A 27,693-nucleotide genomic window follows, 5' to 3' on the forward strand; every position below is an offset into this window, starting at 1 on the left:
GAAATTAAGGTTGACATTCTCTGTAATAAATGATATACCTTTGATTAAGAAATCCTAGATTTAGAACCTAAATGATGCCTGACAATGTCCCTTTATCACTGTGGATAAATCAGTAAAAAAAACAAACAAACCAGACCCATAATACAGATTTTATTTTACTTGTGTTCTCTAACACTTAATACTCTCCAGTTCCCATATAACTATCTTCTTTCTGTTTACCTTGAATGCAATAAAAACAATATAAAGAAGTAACACATACACAGAGAGCAGTGACTCTGACTATCTGATTGAATGGGGAGAGACTGAGTTTAATAAAACAACAAAGAGGAAATAAAAGGGGAAAACTCCTGAAAAGTTAAATACAAATTGCTGATGTTAACTACAGTAAGCAGAAGGAAAGGGGATGAGAATTAATTCTATGAAACTGTGACAAGGAGAGAGAAGAGTGCAAGGGAATAAGAAAGAGGTGCCATGCTTCATGACTGGCTGCCTCTGAATTGTTTCAGCTCTGCGGATCCCATTCAAGTCTCTATTGGAATCTTTCCATTGACTTTGGTAGGCCCTGAGTTACTGCTGTTCTAAACACCAATGTCTTGGTTCAAACACGCAGCAGTGAACGGCTCAGAGGGCAACCTTGAAAAAAATCTCTTTGGGTCTAATTAAAAGGCTGGTCATTGAAAGTGATGCTGTAACTTGTGAACAGTAAATGCCGGAGGGCCTTATTTAAAGTTGCTGGTGATAAGATTTTACAAGAGGCGCACCTATTAGGAAATCACACCACTTCCCTCTCACCCACGCCTGTTTCCATCCAGAGAGAGACTACAAAGAGGAGGAGAATCTCTCCTGACTTCTGCCCTGGAGAAAAACTGACTGTGACCCTAAATTAATATCCAGTAGCATTCTTTGTTTATCAAAATACCATGCAAAGAAATTGCATTGCCTCAAGGAAATAATTTATTCACTCTCTAGCAGAGGAGAGTCTGCTGCAGTTTCCACGGCATGCATCCGATGAAGTGAGCTGTAGCTCACGAAAGCTCATGCTCAAATAAATTGGTTAGTCTCTAAGGTGCCACAAGTACTCCTTTTCTTTTAGCAGAGGAGAGTTTCATTTAAGTAATACTATATTCAATCATTATTCCATCCACACTGGTGTGCAAGCTCTTGCTCTGCTTGATTCTAGCGTACCAGAACAGCATTGTTCCCTTTCACTGTCCAGTGCCTAACCTCCTCCTTATCCAGATCAGGCCTCTGTCCTCTCTAGTCCAGCCGTCTGCTACACAGGATTAAATCACTGATTCATCTAGCTTGTTATCCCATTTCCTGCACTCCAGAAAGGACCACAGGACCATCTAGTATCCCATTTCCCTGTCAGATAGGGTCAGACCATAGCTCACTCTCATTAAATGTCCTAACTACGGCCACAGCCACTTCCACAACGCACCTGTTCAGTCATCTAATTACAACACTTTCATTCCTTTACGCTCTGCTGCCACTGGGTGGCCATTTCATCCCTATTGTGTATTATTTATTGCTCATTATTTATATTACCAGAGCATGTAGGCCCCCTAGTCCATAGCTCTAGGTAAGGACCAAAACCTCATTGTGCTAGGAGCTATACAAACACAGAAGAAAAAAAAAGACAGCCTTAGAGTGTAAGCTCTTTGGGCCAGGGACTATGTCTACGCTACCGTGGTAAGTCAACCTACGCTACGCAACTCCAGCTATGTGAATGACGTAACTGGAGTCGACGTACCTTAGGTTAAGTTACCACAGGGTCTACACCATGGGCGGCGGGGGGGGGTGGTTGATGGGAGAAAATCTCCTGTCGACTTACCTAACTCTTCTTGTCGGGAGTAAAGTACAGGGGTCAACTGGAGAGAGGTCTACAGTCAATTTGGCGGGTCTTTACTAGACCCGCTAAATCGACTGCCTGTGGATCAATCTCAGAGCGTCGATTTCCACTGTAGTATAGACCTGCCCCAAGTATGAGACAAGAGACAACAGATGGGCACAGACAAGCCGATGGGAGAGTACAAGGCAACAGTGAAACAGCATTGGTCAGTATAATAGTGTGTGATCTCAGCACACCACAACAGCCTACTACATTGGCAAGTTTTGTGTAGGTATCATGGCAAAAGAGAGGTTTAAGGAGGGTTTTGAAGGAGGAGGAGGAGGTAGCTCTATGGATGTTTATGGAGAGTTCCTCCCAAGCATGAGGGGCAGCATGGGAAAAAGCACAAGGGTGCTTGTTTGAAAATTTAACAAGGGGATGAGGGAGGCTGGAAACATGGGCCAATCAAAGATGGGAGTAAACATTTCGATAGCAAATGAGAGATGATAGGTAGGGTGGAGGTAGGCCAGGAAGGGCCTTGAAAATAAAGACCAGAGGCTTCTGTTTGATGTGATAGGAGCCAAAAGAGGGATGCAAAGAGAAGATGACATGGTCAAACTGACAGGCTAGGGATGAAATTCCCCCCCTAGGCAGAGGGTCAGCACAAGCCCTACGCACTAAGTAAGTTCTCAAGGTTTACATGAAATTTGGATATCACATAGGCCTTTGCTGACCCTCTGCACGGAGGAAGGGAGGGGATTTCACGCAGAGAGCAACAAGCTATGGAATTCAGGGCAAAGATAGGGAAATAGTAAGTCCATATCCCACTGTCCAGTGAAGAACAGAGGTTGTGGATATAAAATCAGAATCAGTGTGTTGGCATGATCATAGAAATGTCAGCCTGGAAGGGACCTCGAGATATCATCTAGAACAGCCCCCTGCACTGAGACACCATTAAGTATACCAGCTAGACCAATGAAAACTCTGGTACAGCTTAAAGGAAAGGTAAGTGACTGTTGGATTAGTTTTGAAGACGAAGTGCTCAGATTTTATTTCTTCCCAGGTTCATGTAGCTTCATTGGGTTCTCCTCCCAGTTTGGTAGAGAAGCCAGTTTCAAGGAGACTTCATCCTTGATGGGCCAGCCCCAGGCCAGAAAGAAAGGAGCCAGATTCTTGTTCACCTGCTGAGAGAACTTCTCTGCCCACAGGTTCATCTTGGAGGGGTTGTCCTTGGGGACATTGGGCATTTTCTGGTAGTCAGAGAAGAGGAGGATGAAGGGTTCCCAGCCAAAGCCCTCCTGCAGCTGAGGGGCAAGGAAGAGAAGTGTTAAAAACACGATATTGGTCCCCGAGTAGAACATGAGAGCCTGTGCTTGATCCCACCTCAGGCAAAGCCTCACGATGCAATCAGGAATAGTAATGACCATGTCATGAATATGGAGACAGAACCCTTCACTGATCTAAATTTAACCTTTGTGCCTCTCAATTCACAGGCATTCATTGTTCCTTCGTGGAAGACATTCTCATTTTAAAACGAAAAGGAGGACTTGTGGCACCTTAGAGACTAACCAATTTATTTGAGCATGAGCTTTCGTGAGCTACAGCTCACTTGCATCCGATGAAGTGAGCTGTAGCTCCCGAAAGCTCATGCTCAAATAAATTGGTTAGTCTCTAAGGTGCCACGAGTCCTCCTTTTCTTTTTGCGAATACAGACTAACACGGCTGCTCCTCTGAAACCTGTCATTTTAAAATGTTACCTGCAGATACATTAGACAGGGGAAAAACCTATGAAGGTGACAAACCCTCATGGTTCTGGGCATAAGACAACTTGCCTAAGGACAGGAAGAAACATCTCCCATAGGCACACAATTACATAATAGCTTAGAGACCCAAGCTGCAGTTGCTAGCAGCAGCAGCCTGGTGTCACAGCCCCAGGAACCTTCCTGCAGTCTGGCAGCGGCTAATAGATGCGGCGGAGGGTAATTTGCACCGAGGGAAGGAGAGGACTGTCAAGAGAGGAAGGTGGTATAAAGGCTGGGGGGAGGGGGAATGGAGGATGGGGGAGGGGAGATTGTAGGTGGGGCATACTTTGGCCTGGAACAGGATTTCGGGGGGTTATTTTCAAAAATAAAAATAATTGAGGAATTAGTTCAAAGCAAAAGGGGGCTGGGCATGGGCTGGGGATTAGGGTTAACGATCAAGGTTAGGTTAAATTAGAGGTGACAGTGGGGGATCATACAGAAAGCGTGTCATATCCTCTTCTCTTCTCCTTGGCCCGTGTGAGGTCTATTTGGGCCCTAATGACCTTACAATCTAGACGCGTCTTATATGTATGTAAGGCATCTCCAGGGTACTATACGAACACTACTAAATGATGGAGGGAGAGAGGGGGGATTTACACCGTCCTCTGCAGCATCTGGTCAGGCCACTGTCAGAGACAGGACACTCAACTGGTTGGCCCTCAGCTCTGATCAGTACAGCAATTCCTATGTTTCCAGACTGGGAGCGCTATGCATAGGCCCTGGCTTCTTCTCCTCTGCTGAGAGGCAAGAAGAGCCTCAGGGGCTCTGTGGACTGGTGGCAGGAACAACACTGGCTTGTTTTCACTGCCCAGCTCGGGAGGGCTTGCCACCACTGCTGCCTCTCAGTCCAACCAATGGCCACTTGAGGGACGGTGGGGGAGAAGGGGAAGGCAGCTGAACCACAGCTCCCCCACTCTCATCTGCAGTACTTACCTGGCCCCCAATACCCTAGTAACTGAGCACCTCACAATTGTTATCTCTGTATTTCTCCTCACTGCACCTTGTGAGGGAGGGCAGCAGTGTTATCCCCGTTTCACGGATGCCACAGAGAAACTAGGGCCCAGATTCTCCAAGGTATTTAGGCACTAACCACCTATTGAGTTTAATGTGCAAAGAAGCAGAGCAACAGCTCCTGTTTTCCTGCCCAGAAGGGAGATGGGCTTCGTCACCAAGGCAAAGGAGCCAATGCCATCTGCCAAAGTCCTGCAGCAGAGAGCGGGCCTGGAGAAACACTATGGCAGACTGAGCCATCCATATGCCTGCTGGGTGCTTTATAGACCTAGGACAAGTCCAGCTCCTGAGCAGATGTTTGTGTGGGCTGAAGACTCCAGACTGAGGATGTTTATCTCTCAAAGAGATCACTGAGTGCAATGAAAACACTCCATCTCCAACCCCGCCTCTCCCATAGTTACCTGCAAGTACGTCTCCAGCGCAGTCCACACGCTCCAGTCCTTCAGCTGAGCCCCTTTCTCCAGATAACCTGTGACCCTCTGCTTCCGACACTGCGGCTGGAGGGCCTGGTGGGCTCTGTCCCTGGGGATCCCCAGCACCTTCTCATGCACATAGACAGACCACAGGTTGCAGGTGGCCTCAGTAGTGTGAGGGGGGAATTCCCAGCCTGCTCGCTGTTGGTTGTGTCCTAGCTCGTGGATTGGGCCCCACAAGCCGGTGGCTCGCATGTGTTCCACATTCACCATCTCCTTCACCGAATCCAGGTGGCCCATGATGGGGTAGCCAGCGTGCATCCAGCCTGGAGGGAAGACATGGGGAGTGCTCACCCCAACACCAAACTCTCAGACACGCTTAGGGCACATTTGATCACTATGGATGCTGTTTTACTAAATTATGACTAAGTAATCCTACCCATTTCCATAGGGCCTTTCCTCTAGCTGAGGAATAAGGCCCTCAGTGCCTTAGTTATCTGAGCACCTCACCATCGCTAATGTTTTTATCCGCACCATACCCCTGTGAGGCAGGGCTGGGCTGTTATCCCCATTGTACAGATGGGAACCAAGGCACAGAAGGCTAAGAGTATGTCTGCACTGCAATACCGCTGCAGCTCGTGCAAGTGCCCCCGAGCTAGCTGTGATCTACCTAGTGCAGGTACCAGTGCTGTGAGGCTGCACCACCCTGGGCTTCAGTGCGGGCTGCACAAGCCAGCCCTTCGCCCTGGATTATTACTCACACAGGTAACCCACGCTAATGTCTGTGCTGCCGCAGCTACACTGCTCCAGTACCTGAGCTAGGTAGATGAACGACAGCTTGGGTAGGTCTGCATGAGCTGCAATCACACCTGGTGGATGCAGTCTAAGTGACTTGCCTAAAGTCACACAGGAAGGCTGTGGCAGAGTAGGGAGACCCACGTTCAGTTCCTGAGTGCCCTGGAAAATGCATTTTCCTGAAGGGTCCCGAAGCACTTCACAAACCACATACACTATCTACATCTGCATTTCAAGAATCACTTCGTCTGTCACACAGTGTCTCCTCTCGGGAGGAGCACAGGAGCTGTTCAACAGCCCCCAACAACATTTTGCAAGAGCTCAAGAAAAAGAGGCAAAACATTAGTCCATTAGAAATCCCTGAGGAATTTTAAGTCAGCAGAATGTGATCACCCTAACTGGCAGCCGCCCAAGATAACAGAAGTTAACACTAAGTTTATTTCCACACTAAATATTTCCATGTCACTTAACCAGGGGTCAGGAGTTTAGCGTTTGAGCACAGACCTTGTGCTGACTCTCTGCATGGTGAAGAATTTCACCCAAAGTGCTGCTCTGAAAAGTAACAGTAAAAACAGCCTCCTGAGGCTCCATATTTCAAATCTAAGTGACTCTAGATCAGATGTGCTCTGTTTAGAAGTAAAAATGTGCTCTGTTTTTTTCCAGATGCCAATATTGCAACTCGTCCTGGACTCAGAGTCAAGCTGGGTTTGTTCCTTCTTTTCCATTGTCACCAGCAATAAAGGTTCTACAGTTTAAATTCTTCCCTCAGTGACCCTGCGGAACCTTATTTTCAGTAGCTTTGCATAGGTGTAACTATAAAGCCCTATCGCTGAAATTTAATCAACAATTCTGTTGCTGAGACAGATGGAGGTTGTAATCAGGAAGGCCAAAGCACAACTGGAGTTGCAGATAGCAAGGGATGTGAAGGGTAACAAGAAGGGTTTCTATGGGTATGTTAGCAACAAGAAGAAGGTCAGAGAAAGTGTGGGACCCTTACTGAATGGGGGAGGCAACCTAGTGACAGATGATGTGGAAAAAGCTGATGTACTCAATGCTTTTTTTGCCTCGGTCTTCAAAGACAAGGTCAGCTCCCAGACTGCTGCACTGGGCAGCACAGTATTGGGAGGAGGTGAGCAGCCCTCAGTGGTGAAAGAACAGGTTAAGGCTATTTAGAAAAGCCAGACATGCATAAGTCCATGGGGCCAAGGGTGCTGAGAGAGTTGGCTGATGTGATTGCAGAGCCATTGGCCATTATCTATGAAAACTCCTGACGATTGGGAGAGGTCCCAGATGATTGGAAAAAGGCTAATGTAGGGCCCATCTTTAAAAAAGAGAAGAAGGAGAATCTGGGGAACTACAGACCGGTCAGCCTCACCTCAGTCCCCGGAAAAATCATGGAGCATGTCCTCAAGGAATCCATTTTGAAGCACTTAGAGGAGAGGAAGGTGATCAGGAATAGTCAACATGGATTCAACAAGGGCAAGTCATGCCTGACCAACCTAATTGCTTTCTATAATGAGACAACTGGCTCTGTGGATATGGGGAAAGTGGTGGATGTGATATATCTTGACTTTAGCAAAGCTTTTGATACAGTCTCCCAGAGTATTCTTGCCAGCAAGTTAAAGAAGTATGAATTGGATGAAAGGACTATAAGGTGGATAGAAAGCTGGCTAGATCGTCGGGCTGAACAGGTAGTGATCAATGGCTCTATGTCTAGTTGGCAGCCAGTATCAAGCGGAGAGCCCCAGGGGTCGGTCCTAGGGCCAGTTTTGTTCAACATCTTAATTAATTATCTGTACGATGGGATGGATTGCACCCTCAGCAAGTTCGTGGATGACACTAAACTGGGGGGAGTGGTAGATACGCTGGAGGGTAGGGATGGGATTCAGAGTGACCTAAACAAATTGGAGGATTGGGCTAAAAGAAATCTGATGAGGTTCAACAAGGACAAGTGCAGAGTCCTGCACTGAAAACGGAAGAATCCCATGCACTGCTACAGGCTGGGGACCGACTGGCTAAGCAGCAGTTCTGCAGAAAAGGACCTGGGGATTACAGTGGACAAGAAGCTGGACAGGCATCGGCAGTGTGCCCTTGTTGCCAAGAAGGCTAACGGCATATTGGGCTGCATTAGTAGGAGCATTGCCAGCAGATTGAGGGAAGTGATTATTCCCCTCTATTCAGCACTGGTGAGGCCACACCTGGAGTACTGTATCCAGTTTTGGGGCCCCCACTACAGAAAGGATGTGGACAAATTGGAAAGAGTCCAGCAGAGGGCAATGAAAATGATTAGAGGGCTGGGGTACATGATTTATGAGGAGAGGCTGAGGGAACTGGGCTTATTTAGTCTGCAGAAGAGAAGAGTGAGGGGGGATTTGATAGCAGCCTTCAACTGCCTGAAGGGGGGTTCCAAAGAGGATGGAACTCGGCTGTTCTCAGTGGTGGCAGATGACAGAAGAAGGAGCAATGGTCTCAAGTTACAGTGGGGAAGGTTTAGGTTGGATATTAGGAAAAACTTTTTCACTAGGAGGGTGGTGAAGCACTGGAATGGGTTACCTAGGGAGGTGGTGGAATCTCCATCCTTAGAGGTTTTTAAGGCCCAGCTTGACAAAGCCCTGGCTGGGATGATTTAGTTGGGGTTGGTCCTGCTTTGAGCAGGGGGTGGGACTAGATGACCTCCTGAGGTCTCTTCCAACCCTAATCTTCTATGATTCTATGGACACCCTTAAGGACACAGAGAAGCACCATGAGGGACTAAAAACATTCAGCTCTATGCGGGTTGCATGTTTATTTGACTCATTGCATTTGTCTGAAGTTTCAGTTTAACAAAAACGCCTTGAATGAATTAAAGTTGCTGCCTAAAGCCCTTCTTTTGGAAACCCTGCTAGGACCATGCGGCCATACACCCACCAGCTGAGATCTGGACGTCTGTTACAATCCTCTCTGGCCTTGGGAACTTCGCTGGTGCCGCTGCCAACTCAGCTATAGCCAGCATGATCTGGTCCCAGAGGGTCAGAAGAGGCTCTGGGTTCTCTATATGGCGGATGCTATCAGCAGGCACAGTCAGGATAATGTTCTCAGTAGCTAGTTCGGCCCAGGGAGCAGGGTAGTGCCGGATGCTGGCCAGCCACTGGCATTTACAGGTCTCTCCTGTAGCAACATGGAAAACACATTAAATGTACCCCAGTCTCTCAGTTACACTCTCTGAGTGTTGGCTGAAAATATGTGACTTCATCATGAATTCCTCTCAGGAATAATAGTACTTGGCATTTATAGAGCACTTCATATTTTTTAAGTGCTGGATGGGCATTAATAAGTTAATCCTCACAGCATTCCTAGGAACTCTCACTGTCCCCAGTAGTGTCCACCTGGGGAACTGAGGCACAGAGATTAAGTGACTTGCCCATGGCCACACAGTAAGGCTATGGCAGAGCCAAGGACAGTACTCAATTCGCCAATTTCTCAGCCCATTGCCTTAAGCACTAGATCCTTCCTCATTTCACTGCTGAGCCTCCTGTCTAGTTATTATGTAAAGATACGAGATGAGTCCCCCCCATACATCCAAACTTAGTTATGCTATTTAAGTACGTTATGGGAAAATCAAGTCCATGGCTTGTGAAAAGTGGGCCCCAAATCCACTTCATTCCTCCCCCCAAAAAAACAAAGCAAAACCAAATCAATACAGGATGGTTCACAGGGGACACCTGAGTTGCTGTCCACATTTCTCTAAGTGACTTCTCCTCCACCGAATGAGATCAGCAGGCATCAAATAGCAACACACTGGTTTTGTTTGGACTGATGAAGGAAAAAGAAATTTCATAAACCAATAAAGAGAAGACTGATGGGAAATGCAGCAAGCACATCAAAGGGGCGGTTGTCAATTTCTATCGTAGTGACAGGAAATGGCCACACACGGGCAGCAGAGGAAAAGGGGAAGATTGAGAAAAGGGCTGGTGGAAATCTTTCAAAAGGGCAATAAAAAGTTAACAGTTTTCAGCAAAAAAGATGGTTTAAAAAACAACAAAGAAAGAAAACAGTCCCAGTTTGTCATTTTTCTGCCAATTCTGATTTTAACCATTTGGACTCTGGTTATATTTAATGCTGCACATTTTGGTTTGGATGCCCACACGCACCACATTGAGAGGGGAAAGGCCCCAAGGGATGAACACCTACCCAGTCTGAAGTAGGGAACCTTGACTGTCCCTTCGACAGTGATGGGCACTTTGCCCAGCTGGCTTCCCCTTGGCACAAGGATGTAAATGAGGCCGCCCCAAAGGCAGGAGACTGACTGCCTCTGGCAGCTGACCTGGCACTTGCGTATCACCATGGGGGCCCGTTTCAGCTCCTTTGCAGCGGTGAGGTCATCAGAGTGACACCCGATCTGCACCTGGGGAACATAAGGGCGGGGAAGAGCAGGGTCAAGCGCTCCAGGCTCCAGATTGCAACCCCACCCCCTCTGCCTTAGGGCCTGTCTGCAGTAGAGCACACACAGCTGCGGGGCACTGATTGCAATCCAGCCCTGTCGCAATTGCTGTCTGACTGCTGCATGTGAAACAAGAGTTCATAAAGCTCAGTGTAGCTCATAACAGGGAAGCTGTACCCCTCACAAAGCCATCTACAGCCCTAGCATTAAGGTCCTCAAAGGTATTTAGGTGGCTTGACTTATTTCACTGGGAGTTTGGCACCTTTGAGGACCTGGGCTGGAATGCCTCCCTCATTAGCAGTCTCAGCACAGGGGCCATGGATTGACAGGGCCACAGTGGCTGAACTCCCCCGTACCCTTAGAGGTGTCCCTTGAGAGCAAAGAGGAAGCAAACTGGAGAAAATACATGTGGGTGAGATGCTGACTCAGCTGTTGTCTCTGGCATCCCTAGTTAGGGAGAAATCCAGTCTCCAGGGCTCATTGCACCAGCATCTGAGTCCTGTAAGGTAACACAGGGGTGTCTGCAGCTTATTATTGCACAAGGTCCTGCTGCAGTGTCAGTGGCTGCCTGGTCCCCTCCCCACCTTCGCTTGCTTCCCTCCACTACTACAATGAAGCAGAGATAGCTTGGCGAGCACATCACCTTGGGGAGCAGTGAGAGCTGTGAAATAATCCAACCAACAAAGCAAAATGGGGAGGCAAAGAACAGTCAAGAGAGGGCAGAGGAAATTGTGAGGAATTTTTAAAAACTTAATGGCAGGAAACAGCCACAAGGTGACAGCAGAGGATAAGGAATGAGAAAGGAGCAGGCCTAGGCATAATACAGACTGATCCTTGAGAACAGTTTCAACTCATCTCGCTGATATGGGTACCTCACAAATGTATCCATGTATAAAAGCCAGCCGGGTTAACAGAAATTACCTGCAGACCAGCACTGGTCGCCATGCAAGGAAACGTTAACACTGCTGTGTTCCCATCAGGTAGGTAAAGTCCTGTACTCATCCATGCTGTTCCACCTGTAGGGAACCACAGAAGATAGGTCTGAATACACAGCACTTAGGCTCAGGTCTTCAAAGGCATGCAGGCACCTAATTCCCAGTGAAAATAATGGGAGTTAGGCACCTAAATACCTTGAGGACTGAGGCCTTACTCAGCACTCCTGGCCCCTGCCCATTTCCATGCTTAAAGTAATGCAGTTTTGAGTTGCCAGAGTGCGAAGAAATAATCTGATGTTTTTCTTGCTCAGAACTCTCAGAATTGGCCTGTGTGTTACCAGACTTGCTGACAGTGTGCTGCTTGACTGAAAGCGTGAGAAATTTTAGCATAAGGGGCTTTTTCCCCCTAGCCCTAACTAAAGCATGAGTACCCTGACATTTCACTATAGTAAGACTTGTTTCTAGACAGCCACCCTAGGGAGTCGCAAACATCAGCTGCCCAGCAGAGACTGTAAAGCTGTGATAAGCAGCTGAGTTCAGAGCTCTTTATACTGCCCACGCAGAAACCCTCCCTTAACTTGGAGTTAAGGTTGATCAAGTGTACTTCAGCACAATTACTTAGTGCCAGGTTGTCGAGCCCCTCCTCGACTGAAGGTCATTGGACTACGTGTGTGAGTAAGTGTGCAACAGTGTGAATAAAGACTCCACATCCAGCCCAAAAAAAGTCTATCACCAACTAAGCCACCACTCACACCCCTTACATCATACACTCACAGACTGCAACTCCACAACACTGTCACTTCTAACATGGAACCACTCCCAGCGCACACACACAGTGCCCCATAATCACAAGCAAATGTACAAGCTTGACACCAACCCATCTGATTGGCGGAAACAGCCTGTGTTATATGTGTTATTGGCACATGGGGAAGTATGAGTTTTGGTGTGACAGTGCAATCTCAACAGGAGTGTGTGTGTGTGACACGTTTTCCATGTAATTCTACACGGGGCAGGTGGAAAGACTGCTCCTCTCACCTGTATTAGTGCCATCGATTTCCAGGGTGATAGGGCAGCTGGATGGGAGCAGGCAGACCCCATCGGTGGGTTTCTGAACCAGGACACCACAGTCCATCATGGTCTGGGACAGCTGTGTTGCCAGGCACAGCAGGGCTGCCTCCTTGGAGTTGCTCTTGATTGGGTTCTTCTTGCTGACCTGCGGGATCCCGCCTCTGCGCAGCACTTTGAGCAGGATGCGGTGGAGTGAGGAGAACGCCGGACAGTCTTCAGCTGGGATCCTCAGGAAGGCAGAACAGTCCTGCCCTAGCCTATGCAGCCAGTCTGCCAGGGGGGCTCCGAGTGCCTCCTTCTTTTCCACGTGCCTCTGGAAGAGGGAGAGTGCCTGACGGAAGTGGTAGTGATGGAGAAGCTCCCCCGGGAGCAGCGCTGGGTATGTATCTGCTTTGAGGTTCATGCCCAGGATGCTGATCCCAAAGCGGTTGAGGATTTTGTTGCCAGGGTATCCGGCAACGGCAGCTTGGCCTTGATTCTGGGAGGCCCAGTACCAGGCCTGCCCCCCAATCAGCAGCCCTCCCCCCTCCGCCACAAAGGCCTGGATCTTCTCCGCCTCTTGGTCGCTGTGAGAAGGGCAGCAGTAGACGCTCATGTCGCTCGCCAGCGATGATACCCGATACTTCCGGCCCTCCAGGGCCAGCAAGGAACACAGCCCCTTCAGGTGGGCAGCAACCCCAACCAGCCCCTGCCTCCCAGCATCCAGCCAGCGTACAGCATTGAGCAGGAACCCTACCAGCTTCGGGGCACACAGCTGGCCCTCATGAGATGCCACCACCACCCGGCCCCGGCCATAGCGCGCTGCAGCAAGGAAGCAGCAGTGGGAGCTGTCCAGGCCGAGTGGGAAGGCCAGCACCCCATGCACCAGCAGGGGGGAGGGCACCCCACCCGTCACTATATCCAGTTCCGACACACCATTGAGGAGAAGCTCTACATCCTGGCTGAGATTAGCCCCGTGCCTGCAAAATCAAGAGGCACCCCTGTTTAGGCCCAATCCCGACATCCTTTATACAATCACAGAATCATGAGGGATGCTAGGGGCACCCAACAGGCCACCCCTAGCCCATCTCCTCCCCTGCCCACGCTCTATGGTGCTGCCCCTCACAATGTTATAGGGATTCTGGTGCCAGGTGGAGTTTTTCTGAACTCCCCAGTTGCTGCAGTCTCAGCCTTCATTTTTAAAGAGTCCATTTGTAGCCTGCAGAGTTGAGCTTGAAAATGTGTCCCAGCTGTGATCTAGAGGCTCCGAACCCAGGAGACCAAAGAAAAAGAACCCAACCTTTAGTCTGTGTTTTGGGTTGTTTTAACTCTGATTTCTAAGCCAATCTCCACTGGCCTGATTCATGATTTTTGAACCCCTGGCATTGGCAAAACCATGAGGCCTAGCATGCCTAAGCCACCTCAGAAATGCATTCTCTAGTCAAGCCTGAAAGATTTGCCAGTGCCTTTTCCTTAACTATCCCACTGCTACTGCTCAGAAGAGAGGACTGCCTCTGTCTGTGTGTGTATATATAGAATCTCAGTGACTCAATCTGAAACAAGTCTCTGATCTCTGTAAAGCGTAGCCACCCTTTTCCTATCCATTAACCTCTGCTTCCCAATGCTCCTATTTCGCTTCACTCATACTTCTCATTTTACCCTCTGCTGCCCCTGCATGGCTCTTGCTGTTAAAGCCGTGTCGAGTGCTTTCGTTTTATTTCCCCCTTTGCTGTATCATTTTACCAAACTTCATTTTCCCTTTGTCACTTGTGATGAATCTGCTGCTATTTGGAACGTCTGGATTTTCCACCCAAACGAAAAAACCAACCACTTGATAGAGTGTGAGAATAAATAACACCCATGTGTCCATAGGGCAGGAATTAAAAACCCTGGGCTCCTCATTTGATTTCTTCTCCCAGCTTCTTTGCCACACAGGACACCAATCCCTGTGGCATGTTGGTGGCCTTAAAGCTCAGTTTTATTTGCTATGGGTGAAATTTATTCCTATGCCGAGGGCCAGAACAAGGTGAATGCACCTTTTAAGCCCCACTTAAACTCTCAAAATAGGGTGAATTCCCCCCTAAGTAAAAATTCCCAAAGCACAATCATCTCCATATAACTTTCCTGAGAGGAAAATCTCACCTCCAGTGCCCTGCAGGTGAGAACATGACAATCAATCAGCAACTTGTAATAAGTAACTTAATTACATTAATTTGTAGTTGTGTCCTGAGTACCTTTCTGCATCCTACAGCAAAGATTCTCTTTACCTTTGTAGGAAAACAAACCCAGCATCTAAAGAGCAACAAAACCAGCCATGCAGCTGGAAGAGAGAAATGGAGTTTCATTAACAGTGCTAGGGAAGGGGAAGGGACTGGGGCGACAAAAATCTGTGGGGAAAATTTTCTTACAACAGCTGTGGATTTAACTACATGAAATGAAGTGGCCACATAGTGAAAGCAAAGCAACAGTTGTGGTCATTAAAGACCCCATTGCACTTTGTGCAAGTCAGAAGCCCAGATTCTGAACTGGGCCAGGCACAGCTTGGGAGTGGGGGCAGGAAGAAGATGGCTGGGCATGGCCTGGATTCTGGGGCCAGCTGCGAGCTTGTCTGGTTTCTGGTGTGAGCCCAAAGTTTTACACCGATTGTTCTTGGCCTGATGCAGTCTGCCGGGCTCCACCCACAAGACGGCTGCATTTCATGTATCATCACAACACATAAAGGCTCCATCCAACTCCTGCCAGAGCCAATAGGAGACTTCCCGCTGACTTCAGTGAGAGGCGATTGAGACTCTGAAAGCATGGTGCGTTATCCAAGTAACATAAGGAATACTCGGTGTGTTTTCTAAAGCACATTCATTAATTAGACTTTTTTAAATATAGAAGCATAGAAATGAAGGGCTGGAAGGGACCTCCAGGGGTCATCTAAAGGCAGGACCATCTAGACCAGTGATACTTAGACCTCAGTGGTTCAGGAGCCAAATTAGTGATCAACATTACCCAAAACAGCCACAGTAGCGTGAATTCATTGTATCACTTATTATAGGACTATTCATATGTAAACAGTATGATGGGGAAATATTTGTATATGAATATTATTCTCAAGCAAAGACGTTAATAACTTCATACAAGTTTATAACTTAATTGGTTGAAAACATTGTAAAAGCATCCTGACTGGTTAATAACTTAGACTAGTTAATAATTAAATCACAGAGTTGTAATATCATGTGCTGCAAAGAACCTCAGGAGACACATTAAAGAGCCACTTGAGGCTCGCCAGCTGCAGTCTGAGTGTCACTGACCTAGACCATCCCTGACAGGCGTTTGTCCAGCCTGTTCTTAAAAACTTCCAGTGATGGGGATTCCACAACCTCCCTTGGAAGCCTATTCCAGAGCTTAACTATCCTTAGAGTTGGAAAGTTGTTTCCTACTATCTAACTGAAATCCCCTTGCTGCAGATTAAATCCATTAATTCTTGCAACTCTTTTTTAAATAATACAGTATTTCAATGAACCTGCTGGCTTGCTACTCAGTACCCTCCCCTCACCTTGGCTGAGCAGCAGGGAAAGAGGCTAACCAGCGAAGGACGCTGGGTTACTCAGTTCAGTACTCAGCCAGTAGAGAGCTCCATAATCCCTAGGGGACTGAAGAAAGGAAGAAATGTCCTGAGGGCTGAGAAGGCCTGGCTCAGGTGGGATCCAGGGGGACAAGCTGCCCCTGAGAGCTGGGCAGGGGAACAGCTAGTTGCCTGTTGTTGGCAAGAGAGCTGTGGCAGCAGCAGGGGCATCCCGAAGCTGAGGGATGCACTGTGTTCCTCCTCAAACAGCTTAGGGCATGATGAATGGCTCAGCCCTAGGGTAACCAGATGTCCCCATTTTATAGGGACAATCCTGACATTTGGGGCTTTGTCTTATATAGGTGCCTATTACCCCCAACCCATGTCCCATTTTACATACTTGCTATCTGGACACCCTACGGGCCCCACTCTCTGTTCTGCCTGAGGTGCCTGCAATGTCACACAACCCTGGAGTACACAGCTGAGAAAAGAGCAAGGTCCAAGACTGGCTATTACTGCTCTCCACATCCTGTGTGCAATAGGCTCCCTGGAGCCTACCAGGCAGTCAGTGCTCAGTGCCCACAGACATGACCCGCTCACACCCTCATGGCCCTGCTGATATTCTCTCTTGGGTGGGAAGCAGACATTTCGGATTCCATAGCTTAAGCCAGTGCCAAATGACTAGCCAGGACACCTCTTTTTAATTTAGGGTTTGATTAACTAAAGGACCCCCCCCATTCCCTGCTGGGATAATGATCTGAAACCCCCCCCTCCGTCGGATATCTGAAAATGGGGTGTTTCTCCCCTTTCCCGGGAATTTATGTAAATCTCTCTCAGCTGTACTTTATTGGGGCAAAGCCAATAATGGGAAAGTTACTCACGGGACGATCAAGGGGATCTTTGGGATCTTTCCCGAGACTTTGAAGATCCCTGGCTGCACTGTATTGCCAGTGAAGTACACACCGGCCACACTAGTCACTCGGTTCCCAGGGAATTCGAACAGCACCTTCTCCACACCGTGTTGACTAGCCCAGTACCAGGCCTGACCTCCGATGAGCAGGCCCCCACCTCCCTTTACAAACTGGACCAGCTCCTCTGCCCGAGCATCGTCATAGGCATCTGTACAGTACACCCTGAGAGAGGCACTGAGCGCCACGCCAGGCTGCACTTTAGTGCTGGACCTTAGGAGCAGCTGAGAGAGGGGATCCAGGCTCCTTTGGACTCCAACCTGCACCTCTGGGGAGGGTCGGAGCCAGTCCACAGCGTTCCTAAGGAACCGGGAAAAGTTGGGATTCTTCAGGATTTCTTCGTGAGAAACGACCACCATCCGGCCCTTCCCATAGTGAGAAACAGCGATCAGAACCTGCTTCTCAGGGCTTACCAACACCGGGAATGCAGTATCTCCTGTGAGCAACAGCTCACAAGGAACAAAATCTCCAGTAAAATCCCACTGCCCAACTCCATCCACCAGCAGCTCATAGGTGGCAGCGGGCTTCATCTTCAGTTTCCTTTTATCTGACAGGAAAGAAAAGGATTATTAGGGTGTGGCTCGGCTGAAAATTGACTGTCAATGACCACGTTAATTGTCCCACAAGGAGCCCCCAGCAAATGGGCTTTGTTTACAAAAGAGGGTGTCAGCCCTGCAAACACTGGGGGCTGGCTTACAGCAGAAAATTAGATCAACCCTGCTATGTTGCTCAGGGGTATGAAAAATCCACATCCCTGACTGGCATAGTGAAGCTGACTTAGGGCCCCATGTAGACAGCACTAGATTGGGAAGAATTCTTCTGTGAACCTAGCTACCATCTCTCAGGGAGGTGGATTAGCTACAGCGACAGGAGAACCTCTCCCATCGGCACAGGTGATATCTATGCTGAAGTGCTACAGCAGAGCAGCTGTGCCGCTGTAGTGTTTCAAGTGTAGACAAGCCCAGGGTACGTGTACACAGCATTTTGGAGCCTGCAGCAAATAAAAATAGCTGTGTAGACCAGGGGTGGCCAAACATTTTGGCCCGAGGGCCACATCAGGGTTGCGAAATTGTATGGAGGGCCAGGTAGGGATGGCTGTGCCTCCCCAAACAGCCTGGCCCCCGCCCCCTATCCACCCCCTCCCACTTCCCGCCCCCTGACTGCCCCCCTCAGAACCCGCAACACATCCAACCCCACCCCTGTTCCTTGTCCCCTGACCGCCCCCTCACGGGACTCCCCACCCCTAACTGCCCCCCCAGGACCCCACCCCCATCCACACACCCCCATTCCCTGTCCCCTATCCACCCCCCTGCCCCCTGGGACTCCCACGCCTATCCAACCCTCCCTGTTCCCCGTCCCCTGACCACCATCACCCCAGAACCTCTGACCCATCCAACCCCCGCTGCTCCTTGTCCCTTGACCACCCCCTCCCAGGACCCCCCACCGCTAACCACCCCCCCGGGACCCCACCCCCTATCCAACCCCCGCCCCCGCTCCCTGTCCCGACTGCCCCGAACCCTATCCACCCCCCTGCCCCCTGACAGGCCCCCGGGGACCCCCTGACCCTTATCCAACCCCCCCGCTCCCCACCCCCTTACCATGCTGCTCAGAGCAGGAGCAGCAGGCCAGAGCATGGGCAGCGCAGCGAGCTGAGGATGCAGGGGAGGGGAAACAGCGGGGGAGGGGCCAGAGGCTAGCCTCCCCAGCTGGGAGCTCAAGGGCCAGGCAGGATGGTCCCGCAGGCTGGACATGGCCTGCGGGCCATAGTCTGCCCACTGTTAAGGAAAAGTTAGCACATGTGATTCCATTTTGGTTTGGGGCCCACCATTGTTTAAATGCCAGCACGTCGTACACCAAGAGGAGTGATCCTTAGATACTGAATCCCTATGAAAATCCTCCTCTTTGTCTCCAGCCTGCCTTGACTCCCAGTATCTGGTTTTTGTCAGTCTTTAACTTCCTGTCTTTTGGCCTTGATGTGAGGCCTCCCATTCTGATAATAAAAGTTACTGATGCATGGCTTTAGGACCATGCTGTGTAATTAACATACTGGTATAGCACGAGGAATGCACCAAGCAGGGATAGGTGGTAGATAAGACAAGGGTTTGTTTATTGGCTAAAGTTTCCGATGCACAAGGGCAACATGCTTTGCTAAAAAGTATATAATCTTTGTATAATCTGTATTCAGGGTCCCGCCCTGGCTAGCAGGGGGGCACCACGCTTGAGCGTAATAAACTTAGTGTCTTTTGGGAACTCTGCAGTTGTGGACTTTGTTTCTGTGCCTCAGCCTAGATTCAAACTGTGCGTGTCCTATCAGGTGTAATTCGCAGCATTGGTGTGCGTGTCCTATCAGGTGTAATTCGCAGCATTGGTGTGCGTGTCCTACCAGGTGTAATTCGTAACACCGCCTCTGGTGTAGATAGTGCTTTGAAGTTGCGGCTCAGGCTCTGAAGCCTAGGGATGGGGATGGACTTCAGTGCCTAAGTCATGATTTCAAAGCGCTGTCTACACAGCTAATTCTAGAGCACTTGCATGAGCCCTGCTAGCCTGAATCTCTCAGCCCAGGCTGGGACACTTGCTTCCGCAGGCTCCAAAATGCGGTGTAGACAACCCTCAGGCTCTCCATTGTCTCTTTGCCTTCTCCCTTTCCGCTTCTCCAGCACTTTGTGGACATATCACCTTACTCAGAGGGCGGGTGAGGGGATTTTTTTTGTCTGTTTGGGGTTTTTTTAAGCTTTGTGTTTGTCATTTAAACAGAAAGACATGACAAGAATAGAATCAGTTCTCACCAGAGCAAAATATTTAGACAAGGAAAAAAAACTACAGACCTAACTAATCCCACTACACATCGGGGAAGAGGTAAAGCAAAAAATGATAAACCCAAGCAGCAATAAAAATTTCCCATTCAGACTTTCATTGTGGTATAGAGAAGAGCCATTAGAGACTGCACTAGAGACTGCTTTTGCTCTTGATTTTACATGAAAGATGCTCAGATATTACAGGGCTAGGTGGCAGTATAAACCCTGAAGATAGATAAAGAGATCAAGAGATAGCCTGATCTGCAGTTAAAGAATTAATCCCCAGGAGACATGCTGTGTATTACCTACATGCAATTTAACAAATTTTTCTCCTTTATCAGGCAGTAGAGAATTCAGGTAAAATGTTCAAACACAAAGTTCCAAAGTTAGGCACCTAAATAAAAGTCCCCTGATTTTCAGGAGGTGCTGGTCACCCATACATGCTCCTGAAGTCGATAGAAGTTGTGGCTGTGGTCTGCACCTTTGCATATCGGGACCCTTATTTAAGTGCCTATATTTAGGCACCCAGCTTTGAAAAGACTGGCTGAAATCTTAATCGAAATAACCTCCATTGCTAAGCCAGTGCTCCTTCTTACCAGACTGTCCAAACAGCAAAGCTTAGGGGTGGGGTGTTTGAGTCGGTGCCAATCAGCTCCTGCCACTCAGGAGCCCCCAGTGCTGACTCAGTGCAGGGTGAAGGAATGCCTGCGAGAGGAAGAAACCAGCAGGCTTTGGGGCAGGGCTGCCCTCCCCACTCTGTGATGTCCCAAGCAAGCACTGAAGCTGCACCTAGCTGGCTTTCACAATCAGCCACTAAACGGTCAGATAATATTTGGCTGCCCTGAAAGCAAGTCACTCATCTGCTAGCACCAGTTTTGGTTGGAGGAACAGGATCTTCCCTCCGGATTCATTTATCACCTGCTCCAAGGGGCTCAGAAATGGTGTCCTAGCCAACAATCAAGGACCTATTAACCCATTGCTTGTCCTTGGACATGCAAGGAACGTCCTCCATCTTGCCCAACCATACTGGAGATTTTGTTACTGTTCAAAACCTTTTTAAAGTGATTTTAGTAATTGTGAGCAGTACTGATTAATCCTAGGGAAACCGTGCCCAATCCAGAAAGTTTAACCATGCTTGCTGGTTTCATTCTGAGCTCCACCTTTGCCACTCTGGGCTTCAATGGGCCCTAAACTAAAAGGTAGACTCCAGAGTTTGAAACCACACGCTATGAGAAAAGTTTGACACAAGCTGTGAACTGAAACCAGCAAGTTTTGCATGACTCCAGTTAAGTGACTGGCCCAAGGTCACACAATGAGCCAGTATCAGAACTAGGGACTGGAAGGCAACCAAGTAGTCATTATTCTCTGGGCCTGATTGTCTACTCCATCATACCCGTTTTACACTGGTGTAACTTCATGGACAGATTTACACTGGTGTAAGTGAGAGGAGAATCAGGCTCCCTGTCATTTACTCTAAAGACTAAATGGTCAGATTATGTATCCTTATTCAAACTGAGAAGTACCCTATGCGATTATTCATGGAGTAAGGTATTCCTCATGTTGGGGTAAGACTGGCCCTAAATCTGGCCCTAAATCCTTAGTCTGCACTTCCTCCTGTTTTAAAGTATACAAACTGACACGAAGCCCCTGCCCCTGCCAAGGGATCTGCACACTCAGACTCTTGCCCAAAACACTGCATGTCACTGCAGTGTGGACAAGTTGGGAACTGTTTTAATTATAGCTCCATTAGCCCACCGATCATAACTTAGATTTCTTGACTTTCATATATGTAAAAATACAGTTTTAATATCACATTTGCCTTCCCCCCACCCCTTCATTTAAAATGAATACAGGGCTGCAATCCCCATGGGCTCTCAACTAACCTGGCACCTTTTACCAGCTGTATTACAATTATTAATTATTGTATAGCTTCCAAAGATGTGCTGAGTGTCTCACAGAAGACAAAGAAAGGCTCTGTCCCTACCCCAAAGAGTTTCCAGGTTACAACGGAGGTCTATACATCACCTAGCACAAAGGGGTTGTGGTCCTTGACTAGAACTCCTAGGTTCTCCAATAATACAAATAATAATTAATAATCATATGACACGAGCTGGGGAGTTCATGGAGTGAGGAAGGGCCAGGGTGACAGCAGTATCATCACCTTCCTGGGGCAACCACACTAAGAACAGGGGATTCTTTTAATGATGCACAATCTCATCCAGGTCAGTTCTGCTCTTGGGTAAGAAGAAAGTCCCTGATAGGTGAAAAACATTTGTCTGTCAGCCTGACCTTAGGAGTCACCCCAGGGATTGTGAAAACCACAATCACAGAAATGTGAAAGATCTGGTTCACTATTAAATCACACCAAGCGCATCCCATCTTACCCCTCCTCAGCCAGTGTAAGACTGTGTCCTAGAGTATTACCCAGTGCTTTGGGCAGGCCAGTTTTAAAACAACCTCTCCCCTTTAGGAGACTAATCCACTAATAAAGCTTTCCACAGCCCTTTTCTCCCCTGGCCCTTTACATGGAGGTAGAAAAAAAATCTCAGTTCCTTCTCACCTACTCGGGTCCCAGCAGGGGGAATCACTCACTCACATACAGAAGTCTCTGCTTCCTGCAATCCAATAGTCAGATTAATGTTTTGGACTTCAGATTCGTCCCAATTAGAGTCCTCTTTAGGAGGAAATGAGGGGAACGGAAGAGACAGAGAATGACGGAGCCAGAAGGGAGGAGTCAGGGGAGGGAATTCCCAGCCTCTCCAGCTGGTGTCAGAATTCCATGAGGGTAGGCTGTCAGTGGGCAAATCCCACCCCACAAGCATGTCACTTAAAACAGAGGAGGTTTTTCTCAAACTGTTTTGCTTACTTCTCACTCCTCTAGTAAGACACTGCTACTTCAGATCTTATCTCTATTCACTGTGCTGTTTCAGGATTGCTAATGTCTCCTCATGCAGTGAGCATCATGTTAAAACCAAGCAGTAAAAGTGCATACTCAAAAAAGGGAGCAGAAAGAGGTTTAAAGAGCTTGTTTTTGTGCAAACAAGTTGGTTTCCTTTTCTTGCTGGTTAAAAGGAACAGCCCTGTGGCTGTAAACTGCTGATTCATTGGACAGAGGAGTCCAAGAGTGGGTCTGCGTTGTGCAGATTCATAGATTTTAAGGTCTGACTTCCTGCAGAATACAGGCCACAGAATTACCCAGTAGCTCCTGTACAGAGCCCAGTAACTTGTAGGACAGAACTTATCTGTTTGGATACTCACAGTGGCATGGTGCGGAGATAGAATTTCAATTTAGAGATGCAATCAGGAAAACAGGAATGAATGAGCCTTATGCTTTTGATCCAGTGCAGGCAGAAGAACTAGAAACAGATGAGCTCTCTGTGCAGAGACAGAAGAGAGAATACATAGTGCAAAGCGGAAACACTAAATACATCTGAGGGCTTAGGAGGGAAACTTCAGCAGCCAGGAGTGTGTGTGGTGGGGAAAAAGCAGCAGAGGGATGCTGTGTATTTGCGTGGAGGGAGGATGGTGGAATAGAAGGAACCCAGGAGTCTGAGCTCCTGGCCTCCTCTGCTATAAATACTAGAACTCCCACTGGCTGCAGGAATGGAACAAAAGAGTCCTGACTACCAGACCCCTGTTCTAACCACTAGATAATTGTTCCCCACAGCACTCCCCACAGAACCCAGCAGTCCCTGCTCTATCCCAGTGGCAGCAGAATCCAATAGTCCTGATACACTTGCTCCAAACGTTATATTGCTCCAAACACTATCTATCTCGCCATCACTGTGATTGGAACAGAATCAAGGAATCCTGACTCCTACTTCCCCCACACACACACCCGGCTCTAACTACGAGATCACACTCCCCAAGGGCTGGAAATAAAACCTAGGATTGGGCCTAGGTAGGTTTGTAAACTCCGTCAGATGAACAGCTGCACCTAAGAGTTTATAAGCTCTGCTGTCACTTATAAGAGGCCCTGTATGTAAGCAGCCATTCCATGCCAAGGGTTCACTGTACCACAGATGAGCACTCACTCTCCTCTCAGCCCAGACACACAGACAGATGGTATTTAGTGTCAGCCCTTCCCATAGGGCTGTTCCTCTGTCCTGGTGTAGATGGCGACAAGATAGAGTATCAGAACCAGTGACACAGCAGCTCCAATCTTCAGGAAAGACAGAAAGAGGATTAAAAATAATCTGACAGTAGCCCATTGCCTCCCCTTTCATCTGTTCACTTGTCCCAACCACATAATAGTCATTCTAATACATGGTCACTAACAATAAGTGTACTAATAAATTATAATAAATCAAAGAAATCAGTAAAGATAATAACTAGTCTAGAATAACAAACAAAATTAAAGTGATGGGAAAGATCAGAATGAATAGTAAATACTTTACTAATATTAAATTGTTGCTAAAAAGTATAATTGCTAATGGTGAGCAATAAAAATAATGAGGGTAATTCTCAGAATAATGAGAATAATGCTCTTATTTCTACTGGTAATGTCTCCTTAATTCAAAAGTAAAATGTCATTTACAACTACTCTAATAATCCTAATAAATCATTAATGATCGCAGATAGTAAGACAAATCTGGCTAGTTTCCCAGGCAGTGAGGAAACTCTGGGCCCCGAGCGGGGATGAGGCAGCTCTGGCAGAGCTAGGAAAGAAACAAAGCAAAACACTGACTCGGCAGCTCCTGGGACTCTTGGGCCATGGGGTTCATGCACTGAAACCCTGGACTGAAACAGGGATCGGAGAATCTTTATCCCCAGTAACAGTCACACTTGCATCCGATGAAGTGGGTATTCACCCACAAAAGCTTATGCTCCAATATGTCTGTTAGTCTATAAGATGCCACAGGACTCTTTGCTGCAGTCACACTTGTAGTTACAGCAGCTAATGTGGGATAATACCCTGTAATGGGTTGTGCTCACCACCATGCACCTCCTGCTGATTGCTGGGGCGGGGGGGGGGCGGGGATTTAGCTCTGTCCATCAGCAGTGTGATGTCTCACTCTCAGTCATTGCTTCTCCACCATCTCCGCTGTCTGTGGGGACCTGCTTTGCTCCCAGACAGCATCCTCTTCAGGGCACAGCCCTCCATCTGTGCCCCAACTACACTGTCTCCCCCACTTCCAGGGGAACCAACAGTCCTTCAACTGGCCTTTCACTGCAGTGGTGAACTGCAGCCCCTAGTCCACCCCTCGCTCAGGGGCAAACTGCAGTCCTTTGGCTGGCCACTTCCTCTGGCGGCCAGTGGGGCAAAAGGGGTGGCGGGCAGGCCCACCCACTACTCTGGGCCCCACGCCGGGGACCCTATAGCTGGCAGCCACTCATTGCCTCTCCTTCCCCTCTGCTGCTACCTGCTTTTACCTTTTTGGTGACAGTAATGTTCATCCATATGGGTATATCCAGTTGCAAACAGAATGTTAAGGTGTAAGAAAATTAAGTTTGTACAGAATAAATCTTCCCAGGCAATCTTAATTGCTTTTTAAAAAGTAGAATTTCAAAATTAGTGGATGAAATAAATGCAGCAGAGTCCCTGTATTTAGATTTTTTGAAAAAAAAAAAGTATATTGGATTTCATGAAAACTTAATTGAAAACTTCATTAAAATGCCTTAGACAAAAAGAACAGGAGTACTTGTGGCACCTTAGAGACTAACAAATTTATTAGAGCATAAGCTTTCATGAGCTACGGCTCACTTCATCAGATGTATAGAATGGAACATATAGTAAGAAGATATATATACACATACACAGAAGGTGGAAGTTGCCATATGTATATATATATATTCTTACTATATGTTCCATTCTATGCATCCGATGAAGTGAGCTGTAGCCCATGAAAGCTTATGCTCTAATAAATTGGTTAGTCTCTAAGGTGCCACAAGTCCTCCTGTTCTTTTTGCGGATACAGACTAACACGGCTGCTATTCTGAAATTAGACAAAAATATTATCCTATGGTTGGAAAACAGGCTAAAAGACCATAAATAAAAGTAATGATAACCAGTACCTAGTAGAGAACCACAGAGATCAGTGTAGAATCTAGTCTTACTTAAAATGTACATTAATGATCTGGAAAGGGGAGTAAACAACAGGTCAGCTAAACTGGTAGATAATACAAAATAGGGAATAGCTGTGCATGGCACTGCAGAAAGAGAAAAAACATTAAGGGAGCTAGAGAGAAGAACAAGAAGAAAATAACAAAATGAGATTTGACATATAGTTATCACATGCCACCTTGTTGCGTTAGCCCAGCTATGTATATTTAGCTCTTCTAAGCCCTGATTTAGAAAGGTGTTTAAAATTAGTCAGGAGCTTAAGCACCTTGCTGAACCAAGGCCTTAGCCTTTTCTCATAAATCAGTCCCTCCGATCCCTGATATTTTTTCTCTTTTCTGAACTCCCTTCAGCTATAATGTGTTGCTCAAAGCTGGAGGCAGTATTTCAGGTGTGCTTGAACAGCTGTATAGAGAGGGAGGACTTGTGGCACCTTAGAGACTAACACATTTATTTGAGCATGAGCTTTCGTGAGCTACAGCTCACTTCATCTGTAGCTCACGAAAGCTTATGCTCAAATAAATTGGTTAGTCTCTAAGGTGCCACAAGTCCTCCTTTTCTTTTTGCGAATACAGACTAACACGGCTGCTACTCTGAAACCTGTATAGAGAGGAACTCTCTGCTCCATGTCGTTGTTTATGCTGCCCAAAACTGGCCTTTTTTACTATTATATCACCTTGCAAAGTTGTGTCTAGATTGTTGCTCCCTCTCACCCCTACTTCCCATTACGTATCTGTTTCAGATATTTTTTTCAGACGCATTAGTTTGCATTTTTCCAAGTTGATTCTTATTTAGTTAGTTTACGACCATGTTTCTAATCTCTTTAGGTCCCTGTGATAGGTCTTACCCCCATCACCTGCCAGGCTAGCAAATGCACCCAATTAATCAGACTCCGCATCTGTCATGGGACTCTCCATGGAACTCTGCCATTGGCACTGGTGCACCTTCACGAAAGTGCTACAGTGGCCCCGCTGCAGCTTTTCAAGCGTAGACCTGCCCTCAGTCATCACCTGTTTAGATCTTGAGTAATTCCATTAACTCTCATGGAGTTATTTTACATTTACATAAATGTAACTGAGAGCAGAATTTGCCAGTTCTAATGCAAAAAATCATTTTAAAACAGGGAAAATGGTATAGCTGTTTCCATCAGTGGTTCTCCAGCTGTGACCTATGGAGAACAGGCTGGGCCCATGCATACATGCTAAATTCTGTGCAGCTCCATGTGGAACATTTCTCAACAATGAGAAAAAGTCACTGATTTCCCCTTCGGGGGTCCCCCAAATAGGGTTACCACCTTTGAAATGCAAAAAACCCAGCACCCCTCTGCCCCCCAAGGCAAGCCAGCTGCAATTCCAACCCCCAACCACATGGCAACTCTGAAACCCTCCACTTCAACAGCCACTAGAGAGATCTAGAGAGAGTATCTAGAGAGAGAATACATATAGGTAAGATTGATAACATCATTTTCTTTCTTAAACTGTGGAAGTGGGAACACTGCAGCACCTTTAGCTGAACACAGAAACTTTTAACATTAGATATCCCAGTGTATTGTGTTGATAATGCAAACCATTAGACACATGTAAAAATAAAAAAAAACCTGGCAGCTTAAATTATTTTTCTGGCAAATCCATAAAAAAACCTGGCCAGGCCAGTCAAATACTGGCCAAGTGGTAACTTTACCCCCAGGCCATGATTACAGGTGAAGGGACCCTTTTACTGCATATCTCAGCAGAAAGAGGATGTGGGAGGGAATATGGGGAACTGGGTCCATGATAGGAGCCGGGGGACCAGGCAGGGAGGAGGAAGCAGTCAGGTGCTGATAGGGTTGGGGTGCTGTGGAAGACGGATCGTTGGGGGGGAGCAGACTGGAGGGTCAGTGGGGGTGAGAGGAGTCAGGGAAGCTGGAGAGGGCTGTTGGAGGCAATGGGAGCCTGGAGGTTAGTAGGGGTGAGGGGAAACCAGGCACAGTCTCTCCCACTCTGTCCCTATCCCATCAGCCTCCCCCAGCCCCTCTGCCTGTTGCTCACCTCTCTTCTCTACCAGCCATCTTTACCCTGCACTT

At 47.6% G+C, this 27,693-nt stretch overlaps 1 protein-coding gene across 2 annotated transcripts; it reads right to left on the reverse strand.

Moving 5' to 3' along the window:
* Window positions 1-27,693, reverse strand: LOC140899097 (TRPM8 channel-associated factor 2-like). 2 transcript variants are annotated; one of them, XM_073313957.1, is made up of 8 exons: window positions 27,659-27,693; window positions 16,689-17,322; window positions 12,243-13,234; window positions 11,194-11,288; window positions 10,023-10,236; window positions 8,760-8,999; window positions 5,046-5,383; window positions 1-3,135 (listed from the first exon to the last, which is right to left on the reverse strand). In XM_073313957.1, the coding sequence occupies exons 2-8, from the start codon at window positions 17,303-17,305 to the stop codon at window positions 2,881-2,883; spliced, it is 2,751 nt and encodes a 916-aa protein (XP_073170058.1). In that variant the 5' UTR covers window positions 17,306-17,322; window positions 27,659-27,693; the 3' UTR covers window positions 1-2,880. The 2 variants fall into 2 exon arrangements, with proteins under 2 accessions (XP_073170058.1, XP_073170048.1); XM_073313947.1 differs by lacking the exon at window positions 27,659-27,693 and adding an exon at window positions 22,131-22,239.

Source organism: Lepidochelys kempii, chromosome 1 (genome assembly GCF_965140265.1).
Source record: "Lepidochelys kempii isolate rLepKem1 chromosome 1, rLepKem1.hap2, whole genome shotgun sequence".
NCBI lineage: Eukaryota > Metazoa > Chordata > Testudines > Cheloniidae > Lepidochelys > Lepidochelys kempii.